Source organism: Microtus pennsylvanicus, chromosome 9 (assembly GCF_037038515.1).
Source record: "Microtus pennsylvanicus isolate mMicPen1 chromosome 9, mMicPen1.hap1, whole genome shotgun sequence".
Taxonomy (NCBI): domain Eukaryota; kingdom Metazoa; phylum Chordata; class Mammalia; order Rodentia; family Cricetidae; genus Microtus; species Microtus pennsylvanicus.
In genome coordinates, this window is record NC_134587.1 from 84,346,339 (window position 1) to 84,364,386 (window position 18,048).

General features: G+C 41.7%; 1 protein-coding gene across 2 annotated transcripts; it reads right to left on the reverse strand.

The window, feature by feature from the left end:
- Window positions 1-410: 410 nt before the first annotated feature.
- Window positions 411-17,457, reverse strand: F11 (coagulation factor XI). 2 transcript variants are annotated; one of them, XM_075984544.1, is made up of 15 exons: window positions 17,281-17,457; window positions 16,638-16,693; window positions 11,843-12,005; window positions 10,250-10,356; window positions 9,418-9,577; window positions 7,701-7,810; window positions 7,208-7,367; window positions 6,702-6,811; window positions 6,447-6,609; window positions 6,259-6,365; window positions 4,454-4,622; window positions 3,375-3,550; window positions 2,152-2,247; window positions 1,550-1,689; window positions 411-848 (listed from the first exon to the last, which is right to left on the reverse strand). In XM_075984544.1, exons 2-15 carry the CDS (start codon window positions 16,690-16,692, stop codon window positions 687-689), a joined length of 1,878 nt encoding a protein of 625 aa, XP_075840659.1. In that variant the 5' UTR covers window position 16,693; window positions 17,281-17,457; the 3' UTR covers window positions 411-686. The 2 variants fall into 2 exon arrangements, with proteins under 2 accessions (XP_075840659.1, XP_075840660.1); XM_075984545.1 differs by lacking the exons at window positions 10,250-10,356; window positions 11,843-12,005 and having other exon boundaries at window positions 17,281-17,310.
- Window positions 17,458-18,048: the final 591 nt, after the last annotated feature.

Genomic DNA, 18,048 nt, shown 5'->3' on the forward strand with positions numbered 1-18,048 from the left:
CCTCAACCTTTATATGGTTTCTTGGCATTTCCCTCTGATCTCTTGGTGCCTGCTAAGGTTCGCATGTGAACTGTCTCCAGTCGGGGGTGCGATCTGGGAAGGAGTGGGAACTTTACAGATTGGGATGTCACCGGAAGAAGTAGATGAGTGGTACTGTTTCCTTAAAGGACCCGTCTTGTCCCCAGGACTTTCCTGTTCCCCTTTGCTTTCTGGCTACCATGAAGCAAGCAACTCCTCTTCCAGGCTCCTGTTGCTATATGCTTGCCTCACCTCAAGCTAAAGCAATGGAGGCCGTCAAGCAGATCACAGGCTGGAGCCTCTGGAAAGGTGGGCAAGAGAAGCTTTTCCTCCCCTGAACGGCTTCAGGTACTTGTCGCAGAGACTAAAAGGCCAACAGGACCTCTGCTCGATACTTTCTTAGGATATCTGCTGTATTTTTATTTTAAAAATCTCTCCCAGCTGCCTTTGTTTCATTGAGCAGAGGACAGATGTGGGAAACATTCTACGATTCTTGCAGATCAGGAGTTCTGAAAATAAATTTTCTTTCTGTATTTTCTTACATCCATCAAGCCCCTTCGGTTTGTTACAGCGGAGGATACGGTATGCCAGTGTCCTCGTCCCTGGGATCAAGCCCTCTCTGGTGGACTAATCTTCCAGGGCCACCAAATGATACCCATTGAACTCTTTCACAGCGTTTGAGTTTTCTCTAAAATCCAGTCCACATACTTGGCCACGTTGGTGTAGACACCTGGCCTTTCCCTCTGGCCACAGCCTTCACCCCAGCTTGTGATGCCCACCAAGTGCCAGACCCCATTGTGCTTACAGGACAGCGGCCCTCCAGAATCTTCCTGTGGAAGGCAAGAAGAGGAAACATGCACGGACCACTTCAGACACTTCTGAGTATTAAAAAAGCATTGTTCGCAGCAATTTCTTTCTTTTTCTTTTCTTTCTCTCTCTCTCTCTTTCTCCCTCTCTCTCTCTCCCTTCCTTCCTTCCTTCCTACCTACCTACCTACCTACCTACCTACCTACCTACCTAAAATTCTAGCCCTGTTGCAAGGATCTAAACATGCAATTGCTTACCTGCCTCCAGCTTTTCAATTTTAGGCATAACCTCCCTAAAACCCACCCTGTGTCCTGCTGGTGATGATGGCTAGTCTGATCTGTCAAGCTCACACATCTGAGAAGAAGGAACTCCAGCTGAAGAGCTGGCACCATCAGATTGGCCTGTGGGCATGTCTTGATTGCTAACTGATAAATAAATGTTTACAATAGAAAGTTGCCGAACATGAGTTTAGAAGTAAACCAGTAATTGTCATTCCTCCGCAGTCTCTGCTGCAGTTCCTAACTCAGGGTGCTTCCCTCTACAGTGGACTGTAGCCCGTGAGCGAAACAAACCCTTCCCTTCCCTGAGTTGGGTTTGGCCAGTGTTTCCTCACAGCAGCAGAAAGCAATCTAGGGTAGTGCTGGGTGTGGGACTGTTTTTTTTTTTAAGATGAAGTGAGCTCTCACCCCGCATCTGATGGAGCTGATTGCTTGAACACTCTTACCTTGCACGCGTCCTTTCCCCCTTCTTTGTAGCCTGCACAGATCATCTTGCTGGTTATTTTATGATTCCTGTATCTTGTCTGACATTCTTCATTTGACACCAATGGTATCTTGACTTTCTGAAGAGTATTTTGTACTTCACCTGAAAAAGGTCATTTTAGTGGAATAATATTGTATGTGTATATGCAATTATATTTAAAAGTCAAAATTTTACATAAAAATTACTAATCTTAATTAATTTTTATAATTATGGAGTGTAAAGAAGACATTAGGTCCAATATTGTATATATCATCTTATTAATTTTAGTAAGTTTAAAATTAGTTATGACACTAAGTAGAATTTCTTTCCATGCAAAATAATTAGAACCAAGCTAGATTTTTTTTTTAACGGAGAGTGTTAGTTCTTATACTAAAAGTATTCAGTTAAAATAGTCTTGAGAGAGGGCAATCATATTTAATATTTTTAATCAGATACATTGGTCTTTTTATTACTCTTCTTGTAATTGCTTAGGGTTCCTTTAATCACATTTTGGTCATGTGACTAGGGAGAAAGCTCCGTTACTAGATTTCAGGATAGAGCAGAGATAGATGAATTCTTTGTTACCTCTTAATCTGGCATACCCCCATCCAGTCACCCAGCACTCTGTGTACAGTATGTTCTCATCGCCTTTGGGAGGTAGGCATATCGGCCGCTGAGAATCTAATCGTGGAAATCATATGTTAGCTATCAGAAGCCGCTACCGTTTGGATCTGAAGTGTCTCCCCAAAAGTCCATATTTCCTAAACTTCACTCCAGTCTGTGACACTGCTTGGAGAGGGTGGAAGGTGGGCCCTCTAGATGGACTATAGGTCAGAGAGGGTGTGCCCCTCATGTTAGGACCCCAGCCTTTTCCTTTCTCTCTTTCTGCTTCCCAACATCCATGAGATGAAGAGTTTGCTCTCTCGTGTTCCTCACCAAAGGCTCCAGCAGAGCCCTCAACCCCAGGTGGGAGCCTCTGACCGTCATGAGAGCCCAGATTACCTTTCTTGCCTACAAGGTAGTTCCCCCAGGTATTTGATCAGTGATGAAAAGCTGGCTAGCCCAAATGCAAAACCAGCCATTCTCCCCAGAAAAGATGGCTGCTTTATTTGACATTATGTGTGCTTTCTCTATTTATGATATTCATGCTATCTTTTTCTCATATATTTTTATGTCTTGTGTTCAGTGTTGAATATAAAATATCCCAAGTTGGGGCTGGAGAGATGGCTCAGTGGTTAAGAACACTGATTGCTCTTCCAGAGGACCTGGGTTCAACTCTCAGCTTCTACATGGCAGCTCATGACTGTCTGTAACTCCAGTTCTGGAGGATCTGACATCCTTGCCCAGACATACATGCAGCAAAACACTAATGCACATTAAAAAATAAATAATAATAACAATATAATAAAAGCATCCCAAGTGAGAGGGGCAAGGAAATAATAAGACATGCATCTGTATATAAGCTTTCATTTTAACCAGGTTTAATATTCTGTGGCATTTGCTTAATCCTGTTGTCAAGTCGTTTGTCCCTAAAGCAGAATGTCAATCTATATTGTTCTTATTATTTCTGTATTTTATAAAATGATATCATTCTGTGTCCCTGAAGAAGCCCGGAGACAAATCTCTTCACCTGCACTGTCAGAGTGTGATCTAGTGTTCTAAGACAAGACCATCAGTCTCAACAGAGTGAAGTCGTCTTTCCAGCCCTTTCTTGGTCTTGCTGTAGCATGGCCCTGGCTGATGAGACTGTGATAGCTCCAACTCTAGGTTGCCTTTGTAGGTCACTTTCCACCAAATGTTCTATATACCTGTGTAATTCATGGATGACTCCAGTTTCAGCAGGGCAATATCATACCCACTTTCTGCCGCCTTATATTGATCATGAATGATGATTTCTTGAACCCTGAAGAAAGCCGTATCTTCATTTATTTCTGATTGGTGTACAATGTCACCATAGACACGCAGGTGCTTAGATGCCTCTGCCCTAAAGAACAAACAACAGAGTGAAAATCAAAAGATCTCTCGGCAGCCAATTCCCAAACACCGGTGCTTCATGGGTATCTGTGCTCTGCGATCGTTTCCACCTTTAGGTGAACAAAAGGTGATTTTATTCTAAAGCAAACTTAGTCAAGTATTTCCTCTACAAAGAAAGCCCTGGACAGTGTTTACTTTATATTGAACACATTAAACATAGGGTCTTTCCATCCTCCAGCATATCCACAAGCTCAGGAAGAGCGGGGTTTTAGTCTCAACTTTGTCACTGACAGAAAAAAAAAACACAGACTTTCTGTGTTTCCTCATATGAGTTCCTAAAAGGACTGCTGACCCCAAGTGCAGCATTAAGTTATGAGTACGTGTGTGCACGATGAAAAAAAAAATATATGAACAAAACCAAATAAATCTGCTAAACAACTGAGAGAACACTGAAAGCAGCCGAGAGTTTTGCTCAACCAGACTTCCTTGGGATGCACACACCCCCGGCGGGAACATTCCCATTTGGACGGTACTAAAAATAATGAAAGTAAGGGCTCCAGCTTGACGGTGTGGACGGAACTCGGTGTGTTTTGAGGCAGAGAAAGAGAAGGGAAATACGACTCCAAGAGCAGGAAACTGTGAGCTTCAGTCTGGCCCTATGCAGCAGGGTCGGGAAAGGATGTGGAGCCTTTGGGACTCATTCACATCAATGGTCTGTTCCGGCACCGGCTCCCAGGCTGCCAGATGAGGAGCGGTTGACTCTTCCGTGCAGCCCGCCCTCCCCACTGAGAGAGAATAAGTTTGGCAAGCAGGATCATCTGTATTTTCAAAGTATTTATTTACTACTATGAGGGTCCCAGATTTCACCCACATCCAACGATGGCGTCCCAAGGAGGACAGCCGCAGTACTAACCCAGAGAAGCAGTGAGCGGCTGTCAGTATCCACTGGTTTCCAATGATGGAGCCTCCACACAGGTGTCTCTGGGCGGGCGAGGTGATGTGCAGGGCCACCTGCCATGGCCACTCACCATGAACAGATGCACTTCCTCCCACAATCCTGGACTTGATTTTGGTTGTGCATACTACAGCAGAAAAAGCACGGTGAGTGGTCACCTATGGCGTCATTGTCGTGGATCCTTCTGTGACTTGAGAAATCTCTAGGGAACCTCCCATCCCATTAGCAGGAAAGCAGCCTTTAGGTTAGTGAGTGAGCAGTAAGTAGGACACAGTACCAGTAACTCAATGAAGCCCTTCAGTAAAATTTACATCTGAATGTCTGTTCCATTAGTTTAAACAGGATGATCAAAGTATACAGTGCTCAACATTGCATTTGGGATTAGGAAACACGTCTTTTAGTAGCGTTGCTAGGTGTCTTTAGAAAGTCAAATTACATTGGAGACCAACCACAGTGTAAAGATGACAAACACCTCAGTGAGATGTGCCCTCTCCATGAGGGTATTATGTAGAAAACATTGCATAGTGCTACCCGCTTCTCTAATTTACACCCCAGAAGGCAGACTGAAAGGGCATACAGTTTTATTTGTCTCCATACTTTCTCCTCTAGCTATCAATCTGCAGCTGATATAGTCTGTCACTTCCACAGGCCAGAGTCTATAAATTCAACAGAGAAGAACGTAATGAAGGCAGAAGGGGGTGAAAAACAGAACCTTCAATTTATCAAGGTGTCATATCTGGAACTCGGTTTTTAAAGCATGCCCACATCACTTAACAGTATTTTGTAATCGTCCTATCTACCTCGAAGAAGTAGAATTAAGACAATACTTGGTTTAAATGTTCCTTCTCATTAGGTAAATTTATCATGAGGAAAATAGAGGACATGTGAACTACAACTTAATTCACTTCCTTAAGAGTCTTGGGTCACTCGGAGATTGCCGTGAAGCCTCTGAATTCTAGGAAGGCGTGTTTTCTAGTTAGGACGTTAGAACATCTGAGTGTGCTATAAATCAGTTGAGCATCGAGTCACCTTCTAGCACAGCCAATGATGTGACACAGAGTTTGTACTTCTAAAACTGTCACAAGGAGGGAGCAGCATTGCGTTTTGTTCATGAAACCAGTTACATCACAATTTACAGGGCATCAATACTGGGCATTATGCAATACATATAATCTTTATGCTTCACTGAAGGATCAAGTGGGAAGAAAATGAATGATTTAATTAATGTACTGGTTGATAGCTTAATTAATGAGAATTACAACAAAGCAAAATTCTTGATATGTATAAAAGCAAAATTCTTTTGGTTTTGAAAATAAAAATTAGCCCTTTGGGTCTGTCTCTTCAGGAAATTCTTCTTGAAATGACTGAAAAATATATTTATATCTATATAGATGTAGCTATATAAATATAATGTATATTCAAATCATCAATTCATGTAAGATTTAATGGAGAATTGATTAATATACTTAAAACATAGGAAGGTTGGGAAAAAGAAGCTAGAATAAAAGAAAATTTCTAAATTTGTTAACTTCCAAATTATCCCTCTTCTGTGTCTATTTTCGTTGTCCTTTTAAATACAGGATCTTCTTATCTAATCCAACCTGGCCTCACACTCCTGATTACCCCCCCCCCCAGCCTCCTGAATGCTGGAAATATAGGCTTGGGCCACTGTTTGCACCCCTCTGTGGTGGTTGTTTGCTAGCTCTGTGTCGACTCATTCAGTTGAATATTTTCCTTCAGTTGTACTGTCTTTAAATACTCACCATTATCCATTTTGCACAGCCTCAAAGTATATCCAGAGATGCCTCCCCTCCCATGAAGTATTCTAGTTGGAGATCCATTTGAAGACAGTTTTAGGGAGCACCTGCCCCTACGGTTGAAAACATACAGATAAGCATGACACGGTCTACAAAGAGGTGCCCCAAACACACCCACCTGACTCGTGCCTTACTTCCCTTCATTGCGAGATCCTCCAAAGGGGGAATAGGTAAAAAATTGGCAGCGGACAGCATTGGTGCACGTTTTCTGGCAGGTTTCGTGGCCTTTCACTTCAACATTATCCAATTCTTCTCCCAAGAAATCAGTGTCGTGGTAGAAGGACGGATGGCAGAGTACTAGACAACAAAGCACAAGGCAGGTTTGAACCACGTGGCTTTCGCATTCATTCTTCTCCTCGGGACCTTTGAGAAGAATGCTCACTGTTTACCTGGGGTGCTGTGCTTGCAATGCTGGAGACTGAAGCCAGAAAGCGTATTGCTCTTTGTGATGCGCGAGCTTGGTAATCCACTTTCAGATGTTTTAAGGAGGCAAAGATGTCTACGGGGTAAAAGGAGGATGTATAAAGAAATCCTGAGAAATCGTGCAAAACATACTCAAGAGAAAGATCACTCTTACAGTGTGTTTGAAAAGTCAAGTCAGCTCATAGCATTTAATAGCAACCACGTCCCTACCACCTCTCTTGAAACACTGAATTACATTCCGTAAACTGTATGCCACTGAGAACTTATCAAAGCATCTTGGAATTTGCCCTATTGTGAGTGTTCTTGGAGTCCCCCCCCCCCCCCCCCCCCGCTCCTGGTGATGTCGCTTCCAACAAGTCCAGCCTATCTCAAAGGGCCTGTTGCTTTGAGATCTCCTATCTTGTGTGTGTAGCATATTTTTATTGCCCTGTTTAAAAGAGAACAAAAGTCACCCTTAATGGCGACTTCTTACCTTAGAGATTCTCTCGGCCACTCTTGGGAAAAGAATGTAAAAAACAAACAGGTGGGGTGATGCGTACAAATGCGTCGACAGACAAAGGCATCTGGGGCCTGCACTCTGTCAACATTGAGGTCGGCAAGCTCCGTGTTCGGGAAAATGTCCCTAATGCAAGCTGTACGACAGAAGAAGAAGCTGTGTTAGGATGTCAGGGGGTGGGCAACGTCATAGACACTCCAGACAGCGGTTGTTCATTTTATTAAAAAGAGAAAGTTCTTCCAAAGATCTTTACCTTTTCATTTATTAAAAATAAGCAGATTATCAGTGGAAATTGAAGAGGAAATTCTTCCCAGGACATAATGAACCACATCACATGAAGACAGCGAAAGGTGATTGGGTCTGCTTCAGCAGGGAGCATCAACTGTTTTCAAAGTTTGACCTATTGCACACACCCTCAACATTCTGCAGGCTTAATGTGCAAACACCTCATAGAGAAAACAATAGTTACCCGCGTTAGACAGTCCACAGGACTTCAGTGAAAATCCTGATACCACGTGATTGAGCTTTGTTATTCTGGTTGGTGTCCCCGTTTGGGTGTACTTCAAAAGACAAGTTTTGCTAAATAGAACAAAAACGAAAAATATTATTCTTTCCGAGTTTATAAGAGCACAAGAGGATAAGAAATTACCATCTGCAGGGAGGAAATGGCTGTAATAACAAAGGAATTGCTCCGAGGAGTGTTCACCTGCAGGGCTAGTTGAATTCTGGAAGCTCCTCTAACCACAGGGTGGCCCTGTGGACTCAGGAATAATGTCATCTCTTCCATGACGCCCTGAGAGGCCTGGTGTGGTGTGAGGGGTGGGGTGTGAAAATGGGTCGTTTCTCTAGACCTTTGCAACTTTAGCCCTCTAAGCGTGATTTTTTAGAAGCCCTTGGAATGTTTTCCTGACCTGCAGTTCACATTCTATTAAGTCTAAGACATAGAAACTGTCCTCTGAGGGAAGTACAGAGAACCACGGAAGGCTATTTTCCATGTTTTATTACTGACTTTTGAATACATCTTTAATGCTTTGCTTCCTTCCATTTCTTTTTCAAAACTGCAGAAAGCAGATTATAAATATAAAGCGTTAAAAAACCCAACTATAAAACAATAATGTTAATTGTACAAATCTGGATTATGACAGAGTCCTAAATCGAAAAATGAACGTTGGGAGTTCTGACCTCTACAGTTACCCATACATATGTGCATCTATACACACATTACCTACACACACACACACACACACACACACGCACGTGTGCAATCTTAAAAAAACAAATCATATAATTTTAATAAAATGTAAAAGCTAAACATGCAGATTTAGTCATTTAGTGAACAGATCACTTTTATATTATTATGCAATAAATTTCTTCCTGGAAGATTTCAAAACCCCACAAGAAACACTATAAAACTTTGTTCATGGGCTTCAATTACTTCATCATAGGGAAGGAACAGAGCTGTATAGCCAGCTAGATGGATAAATAGATTTTATTTCTGATTCTTTAGGTCAGAACGGCTACGTTTGTTAGACTGGGAAGAGCGCTGCCAATCAATCCACTTATAGCTCTCTCTGAACTACAAATGTAAAAATGTTGTGTTTTTGAAATTAGTTCGAATATAGGGTAAGCATATGTATGCTTTACAGCAGTGTTGTTAAAACACGGAGTCTGTGAGCCTGCATTATATGTATTGTGTATGATGTGTATGTCTGTGTGTGTGGTATGTGGGTATGCAAGCGTGAATGTGAAGTCTAGAGGAGGACTTTAATGAGAGATGGAATTCATTAAACCTGGCACTGGCCAGAGAGCCCCAATAATCCTCTTATCTCTGCCCCTTCACCCTATCCCCAGGCCCCAAGCACTGGGGTTAAAAGCAAGCACAATGGTATCTGGCTTTTATATGGGCACCGGATCCAAACCCGGTCCTCATCCTTGCACAGATAGAGCGTTTACACATTGAATCATCTTCCAGCCCTGAAACACACAATCTTGATCATGAATTAAATGTATGCTTATTAGACATTTGATGAACTTTTCATGACAAAGCAGTGATTGCTATTATGCAAATGTCTCAGGGGGGGGCTATGAAAATTTAGGCTTCAAACTGATGAAAATAACTAAGGAGCCTGTGGTTTTCTTGCTCCTGGCACTCCTCTGTCCTGGAACTCGGACACCCGTCCACTCACCGATGTTCCACACTGGGAAAATGCCCTGTTGCGTATGTGAAAAAGTGGCAATGGGCGTCATTGGTGCACCTCTCTTGGCACTCCTGAGCGTTCTTCACGACCGAGCTGTTGTAGTTCAGGCCCTTCATGTCTAGGTCCTCATACACATCTTTGCTGCAAGCTGGAAATGAAGGCAGGAACATGAACGGCGACAGAACCCGGGGGCAGCGACAGCAGTGTCTGCCTCCGCAATGGCCCCCTAGACTCAGACCTTTCCTTTCTTGTCCACTTTCCCAGCGAAGTCACTCGTTTTGTTTCACTCTGTGTAATGTAATTCCTACTTCCTCTTGGAGGTGTTTTGAGGAAGCTAATGTCCTTCTTATACTGGAACAACTTTAAGCTTGGAAATCTGCATTTTGTCTTTCTGACCTAAAGCCTAAACTGCACCAACTAATGTTAATTTATAGAAAGATATGCATTTCACTATTAAGACATGTGCCCAATTCAGTCTTTGGGATTTATTTTCCTTTTGATTTGGATTAGTATCTATAATCAGGGCTTTTGTGGACAGTTTCAGGCTGGGAGGAAGAAGTAAATAAGAACTAAGGACTGTGCGCTGACATGACTTTATGAATTGAGAAATGCTCATGACTGAGAGTGTGTGTATGCGGGCGAGGTGGGGGGGGATACAGATACCCACAAGCTCTACTCTATGTAAGAAGGTCATTCCTTAGTGAGGGAATCTTAATTCTGAACGGTAGTGTTTTATCCTATGCCCCAAAATTGTATCAGAAGCAATTCCATGTATCAACTATAATGGCTAGTATTTATGACATTTGCTAAGAAATCGTACCACTTAATTGCTGAGGGCACTGCTTGAACGAATATCCAGAAACTGCTCCTGTCATGTTTACTGTTGGCAGTGTTTCTGTGACGCTGTCCTTCAGGATACAAGCAAACCTGTTCTTTGGGAAAAGATAACATTCCTCAGTGGGAATTCCCATGTTTTGGAAGAGTGGATCCTTGGGTGAAAGAGAAGGAAACAAACCACTGGGTCTTGGGCCAAAGCAAATGTTTACTTAACAGGACTCTGACTTTGCTTTAATTTCAACATCCCGACGCTTAAAAGAACACATATGACCCTCCTCTCCAACAGGACACGAACAGGAGCAGTGGACTCTGAACTATTGCTAAACTGTCGTTAAAAATCTACCAGTGTTATCTGGTCAGTGAGCTAGAATGGTTTTCTGTTTTACAGGGCTACATATTATAAAGACTCCCCCCCCCCCCCTCTCTCTCTCTGTGTGTGTGTGTGTGTGTGTGCGCGTGCGTGCGTGCGTGCGTGTGCGTGCGTGCGTGCGTGTGACATGCATAAGGAAGCCAGCAGAGGGCAGTGGAACACTTGGAGCTGGAGTTACAAATGATTGCAAATCTCCACAAGTGGATGCTGGGGACAAACCTTGGGTCCTCTAGAACAGCAGCCAGTGACCTTAACCACTGAGCTGCCCCTCTAGCCCCTACATGATTACATTTTTTATGGTGTTAAAAATATAGAATGTTCTTCTATCTGCAACTGGTCCATCAGAACCTAAAGTTTTATGCCTGGCCTTGCTCATAATAAGAGGCTTGCCAATCTCTGTTCTAGCTTTCAAAAAAAAATAATTCATGTTTATGGTACTATGTGGAAATCTGTGAATCCAGCAAGAACAAACAAAGATAGTGTCAAGTTAGTTGTTTTCATAAAAGGTTATATATTAAATTTCAAGTTTGGCATAAAGACAGAAATGGATGGAATGCCCAAGATTTTAAAAATATGAATAGGGAGTCAAAACAGTCATAGGGAACCTGTGAAATATGATGAGAATTTAGCTGCTATAGATAATATTTGAAGTGTGTAATGGTGTAGGGTAACATTGTTAAGTTTCTTACACTTCCTCTGTTGTGAAATGTTTGTTGAAGTATTTAGAGGTGCAAGGCTATGCGAGTTTAAAATCATTTCCAGTATTTAGTTGTGAATACCCACAGGTTGGTAAAGCAAACATAATAGGATATTAGAGAGGGCAGGAGATTATTGTAATATTTCTTCATGGTATTCTTATAAACTTTTTTTATAATTGAATGGTTAGAAGACAGTTCTAGATGATAGTAGCCACTACCACTAACCAATAGCAGCAAAAAGACAAAATATAAGACAAAAACGCAGAAGAAGAGAGAAAATATGATCTTAACATTGAGATCTCAAGAGGCATTACAGTTTTTCACAAAGGTACCTAGACCTCATACTTCCTGTAATTTTTAATAATTCAGGAAGGAGAACTCATTTTCCAGCTGGTGACGTCACATTTCACAAACTGACAGGAGGGAATTTGTGTGCAGGTAATTGGCAATGGTAAGTAGTAACTGGCCTCTGAAATTAATTGCTCTTCAGAGAAATGTAAGGAGTTACCATTTGGTAGGATCATCCGAAGATGACTCAGCCATGAATGTGAAGAGCAGGCACCGTGGGTGGTATGTGCAGACCAGTTGGCAGTACTTGACACTCGGTGTGAAAACAGTACCAATGTCACCTCCTTGAAAGCAGGTGTCTTTGAAGAGCTTAGTGACACAGCCTGCGATGAGACACACACGACACACGTTACTGTGGATTTTGGGAGGCACTTACTGTTAGATAATTCGATAAAGTCAACGCTACCCTGCCTGCTTCCCGTAAACTATGCCTGAACTTGGACATCAGATCAATTAACACTGTTATCTTAGCTTCTGTAGTGAACAGCCCCAGATGGAAATAAAACCACAAACCCTTGGGGGCACGACCGTTGTGAGTGATTGTTTTGGGAAGGCTGCAGCAGCAATTCTATGATTTCTCAGATCTTTGGTTCATAAAACGTGATCCTCAGGAAAGCCCTCCTTCATTGCTTTAACACTGCAACATACTAAAAGCCAAGATGCATGGCCTCTCCTATGATGTCATGCTAACGTTAAAAATGGACTCATTTACCAGCGAGAAGAATAGAGCCCAGGAAAACCCGTTGAGTCAAATTGAGTTAAAACCTCAGATAAGTTTTTCATATAAAAAGCCAAAGTACATAAAAATTTAAAAGTCCTTTGTTGCTAGAAAGAGATACTTAATAATCCATAGGCTCTGTGTCCTTTGGGACTATTCCCTAGTGACTGCATAAAAGGTTACAGGTCTGCCGGGCGATGGTGGCGCACACCTTTAATCCCAGCACTCGGGAGGCAGAGGCAGGTGGATCTCTGTGAGTTCGAGGTCAGCCTGGTCTACAAGAGCTAGTTTCAAGACAAGCTCCAAAGCTACAGAGAAACCCTGTTTCTACAAACCAAAACCAACCAAACAAAAAAAGGTTACAGTTCTTCATGCAGCCATATAGTCTCATGGAGAGAGACTGCTAGTCCATTTTTCTTTGTAACATTGAAAATAAGTATTGAACTCTTGTGGAAATACTTCAGGAAGAATAAACTCTAACTCAAATATGAACTGTTGTAACCACAGTCAGTAAATGCCTGGAGAGGACTGTAGATGCATAGCTGTTGAAACTGTCACATGAGGTTCATAGGACTTAGACAGTCAACTAAATCACAAATCCTCACCTGGCTTTTCATTGATCCCTACGGAAATGCGGTACATACTTGTGTTATTAATATCAGTGCTTATCTAGGCTGCTATCGGTCGTGTGATGTATCTGCCACCGTGACAACAAATAGAATCCTTATGACTCATCGCCAGTTTGTCAGTCATTTCTATTCAGTTTTACAAAAATAAGAAATGAAACTTATGCCCTGGCAACACTGAAGCATGCATGGGCAGCCCGGATATGGTGGTTCTGATGAACTTGTCCATATTGGATTTTGTCATCTAAATTGATGAGGATGACTGACCAGGTCTCCTCAAGAGAGCATCAGATCTCATTACAGATGGTAGTGAGCCACCAGGTGGTTGCTGGGAATTGAACTCAGGACCTTTGGAAGGGCAGGCAGTGCTCTTAACCACTGAGCCATCTCTCCAGCTCAACACTACATCTTTTCACATAACATCCTACTCAGAACCACACCTAATTCTTTATTGAATATTTTCCATTTTAGCTGATCATATTTCGATATAACTAATTCCTCCATAAGCCTATCTATTTTCAATCCATGCATTTAGAAACATCATTCCACGAGTAGACCCCACAGCATGCCTGTAGCTGCTGAAGGAATCAATGAGGGGAAGAACATCTCCACCGCAGAGATGCCTCCGAAATTCAACAGAGGTTGGGCAGGGAGCATGACTCTCTCCATCTTGACAAGTATCCCAGGAGAGAGATGTGGAGCTGACTTTTTCCATGTTCCACATTGTCTCCTACCAAAGCACACTGTGGCAGCTTCCAGCTCACCAGCGGCCTGTTCCTACCTCACACTATGTTTGCTAAGCCTAGAAATTCAATGTCTTCATACAAAGCAGGCATGACACCTTAAAATGTTACGATCAAGAAGCATAGCAGGTTTGGATTAACTTTTAAAGAATTAATAAACATACAGTTTTACTTAGGAAATAGTGACTATTCAAATCATTTAGTTTGTCGTATTGATTTCCATAATCTCAGTATAGTTCCCAGTACTGGTGAACATTGGTTACTGTTTGTGTATCAAAGAGTTTGTATGAAAGGGCCTCAAATGTGCCCGCTACCTCCGTAGCTCTGAGATTGCAAGTATGTCGCATCTTCAGACTCTTTGCTGATCTACCTAAAATAATCAGTATGTTCATTACTTTGAATTTTTCTGTGTGTAATCACATTTTACAGGAACAATCCTCTGACTTTCAGTTCCTTTTACCTTCCTAGTGTGGCGAGTAGGATCTCTCTGACAATGTATACAGGAAGTGACAGTAGATATTCTCTCACAGCATTGATTGGCATAAATCCATTGTACTTAGTGATGGATCTCACAGACATTTGCATCAAGTGTATCATGTGTTTTTACTCTATTCATTCTCCAAACCATCCCATTTCTCTCCTTCCTCCTATTCTCCTTCATTCCCCTAGACTCCAGGGTGTAAAGAGTCTCACTTCAGTTTTCATGACATATATGCACAACTTTATGTGCTTATATAAAGCCTAGAATCCACAAATTTGAGGAAACGCGACATTCATCTTTCTCGATCGGATTTATTTCACTTAATATGATGATTGCCAGTTGGATACATTGTCATACAAATGGCATGACTTCATTCTTCATCAAAAAATGAGGACACAAAGTTTGGTGGGTTTGAGATGGAGGGTGGATGTGGGAGGAGTTTGGGGAGGTGGGGTGAATATGAGCGAAATACAATGTACAAAATTCTCGGAGAATTAATAAAAACTTAATAAACTTTCTCAGTAAAAAACAGAACCCTTCCTCTCAGTGTTCATATGTTCAGCATTTTCCTTTCACATCCATCTATTGGCAGAGACCTAGGCATTCTCCCTAGCTTGGTTGTTGTGAACAATTCCCCTGCTGGTGAGGCCATAGGAAAAACAGAAATCTCTAATGAGATTTCACAGAAAACTGAAAAAAGAACTGTCTGACTCCTGAAAATATACGTGAAGGACTCTAAGTCAACATACTGAAGATGATCGCTACAGCACCACCGCCCGGAACCTTAGCACACCTTCATTACACGCAGCACAAGAGGCGTGTGAGCTAGTCTTGGTAGGAGGTCATCAAGAAGAGTGAACACAGCCCATCCAGTCCCAGCTGGGTTGTGAGTGTGTCTGTGTATCTATCCTTTCTTCATTCCCTAGTCTCCCTGGTTAGTTTTCCAGGGCCAAGTCACGCAGGACCAGGCAAAGACATATTTAGACATCAGCATTTATTGCTGTTTTCTCTGTATATAAATAACATGTGTGTATATCAACACAATTGTTTAAGTGTTTAAGACGTCAAGACAGGCAGGGCCATGGTGGCACACGCCTTTAATCCCAGCACTTCAGAGGCAGAGGCAGGTGGATCTCTGAATTGGAGGCCAGCCTGGACTACAGAGTGAGTTCCAAAACAAATCAAAACAAAAGACAAAAACTAACAAATATGTCAAGACAGTACTGACAATTTACCAAGGGAATAAAAATGGAATTTCAAACAATGACAATGAAGGAATAACATGAGTAGCAATCTTATCACAAATAAAAACTAAATTATAAACTGTATAGTTTAATCTTTTGCACAGTGTTTATTTTATTAAATCCCTACCTATATTTGCCATTTTTCATATGTGCAACACCAAAAAGAATTTACTTTGGTTAAAGGCCAGTGACAGTCTCAGAGAGTCAATGTAACATAAATTACTTTTAAAAGAGTCTTTAAAATTTCATTTTAAATAAAAAATAAGCATGGGGTGAAAATATTCATATTAAGTTGTTATAACCAATATTAATTAAGTTACAACTGTGCTAATTAAGTCTACTGAATATTAAGTAATTAATAAACAAATTCAATAGCTAAATTAACCAAATGGGTTAGCTGTACATTAATATTTTGATAACATTTTCAGCCCAGAATTGGTGTGTGTGTGTGTGTTGCTGGAATGAATGCCTTATAGAAAACTAATCAGAGAGGTGACTCAAGCCTTTAGCTTTCTAATATTGCTCTTAGGTACCACTGCAATGTGTTATATAGGTAGATAAAGATGCAGGTCTATAGAGAGACATAACCATCACGCAGATGATATAGGCGTAGTCTCTTTGTAATCCTGTGCTTATATCTCTTTCTTTCTTTGGACCCCTTAAGTGGAAGTCTTGACTGGAAAATAAATAATTTTGCTTCCTTCCCTGGAGTTAGCAGTATGGAATTAACCCACAATATGTGGGGATTGGCATGCAATTTCTCTTCGTACGCTTATGTTGTTTCCCACTCTACAGGTCAGAAAATGAGCTATTTCTAGGCCATATTTAAATATTGAAGAGAGTCCTTAAAAACTGTGATTGAGATGCTGAAGTGTAGCTCTTCACAGTCGATGGCTTCTGCCAGGGAGTGGGGAAGGACTCGGTGTTCTTTAAAAGACCGGCCACTGCGAATCTGACCGTGTTCCAATGAGTACACTGGCAACACCAATTGGACTTGGTGAGGCTTTTTGGGGGGAGGTGATGCAAAGGTGTGAGGGTGGACCTGTGGGGAAGGGGAAGTAAGTGTGATCAGGGTGAATTGCATGAAATTCCCAAATAATTAATAAAAGTAGTATGTTGGGAAAAAAATAAAGCAACACTTACCATCAGAAACTGAGACAAAAAAGATAAAATATACCACTTGATGTAATGAGGTCATCCTACAAAGAGAAGAATGTCAATGATTTTAGAGCTTAAAGTGCAAATATATAACCCCCTCCCTACTCCAATTTTCCATCTTTATTTTCTTTTCCAACTCATTTCCTTTGTTTTCGGTTTTGAACTCTCTCTCCCTCTTTCCATACATATATGTATGTATGTGTATATATATACATATATTCACACATATATAAATAATTATCCTCCTTACAATTTCTATTTCTGAAAATACACTAAAAATTTGTTAACATATTGTCTTGGTCCCTTGTAAATATTACATGCCCTACTAAATACTGAAAAAGCTGTTAACACACACACAGAGACACACAAACACACAGCCTCATATCCAGTTCCTGTATTGCTCTTTAGTTTTTTTTTTTTCTTGAAAAAGACTTACTGACTACAAGCTACTAGTCTTCTATTTTGCCTCCTCTCTCAAGTTGACTGACTGTAGAGGGTGACTAATTGCATCTACAGTGTAAAATCAGATACCTTTTAAAAATCAATCTTTCCATACAGGAAAAGTTAAGCCCTCATTGAAGAAGAGGGGACACGTGGTTGAGAAAAATGTCCAGTTTTAAAGCCGTACCTGCAGGTCTTCGCTGCAGTCCTCAGTTGGGGTGATTTCTCTCTTCAATGTAGTCTTGTTCCCCTCTGAATGATCTTGCGTAGGACAACGTTCCTTAAATAATTATTTGTACTGGTTTCCTTTGTCGTGTGACATCCTGTCTTCGCACAGCATGCTCAGCGTGTCTGGTGTCGGAGAAGGTCCTTTCAGTCCCTGCTAATGAAACGTACCTCACCTACCTCAGGAGAGCAGCAAGCTCTTTCAACACACCAAATGTGTGCTTTCTTTCCACTGTGTACCCAAACAAGCAGCGCACACCAAGATGGCCAGAGAACCTGACCTTGCCTTAGCAGTTGGGCAAACTCAGATTAAAGGTGCCTGCCTGCCAAATGTATATGTACTCATGCTTTGAAACACCAGCAGGGCACCGTTAATTCTAACTCAACTGCAAGCTGAGCAGAGAAAGACAACAGAAATCAGAAGGACTTGGAGATTTGCAGTAAGCGAAGGGAGGAGAGACATCAGGAGTTAGAGGCTGGATGCTGGGGCCTGGAAACTGGGGACTGGGGGCCAGAGGCTGGGGGTCAGAGGCTGAGCACACAGATCATCAGTGAGTATCAGACTTGGACTTCCAGTTTTGTTTTTTTATGACATCAACTTTTCAGATGCCGACAGAGATGTGATTAATGCTGAGGAACAAAGCGCGTTATTGCCTTTCCGTGAATACTGACGATGAAAAAGAAATCTATAGTCATAGCCAGTTCTCACAGGGTTTCTGGCAGGGCTCAC

Coding starts and splice junctions, on each gene's coding strand:
- F11 (XM_075984544.1), bottom strand. CDS start 16,692: ATGACCTCATTACATCAAGTGGTATATTTTATCTTTTTTGTCTCAGTT. Junction 6,610..6,701: donor TTGCAAGCACAGCACCCCAG/GTAAACAGTGAG, acceptor TTTGTTGTCTAG/TACTCTGCCATCCGTCCTTC. Junction 6,366..6,446: donor GGATCTCGCAATGAAGGGAA/GTAAGGCACGAG, acceptor TTTCAACCGTAG/GGGCAGGTGCTCCCTAAAAC.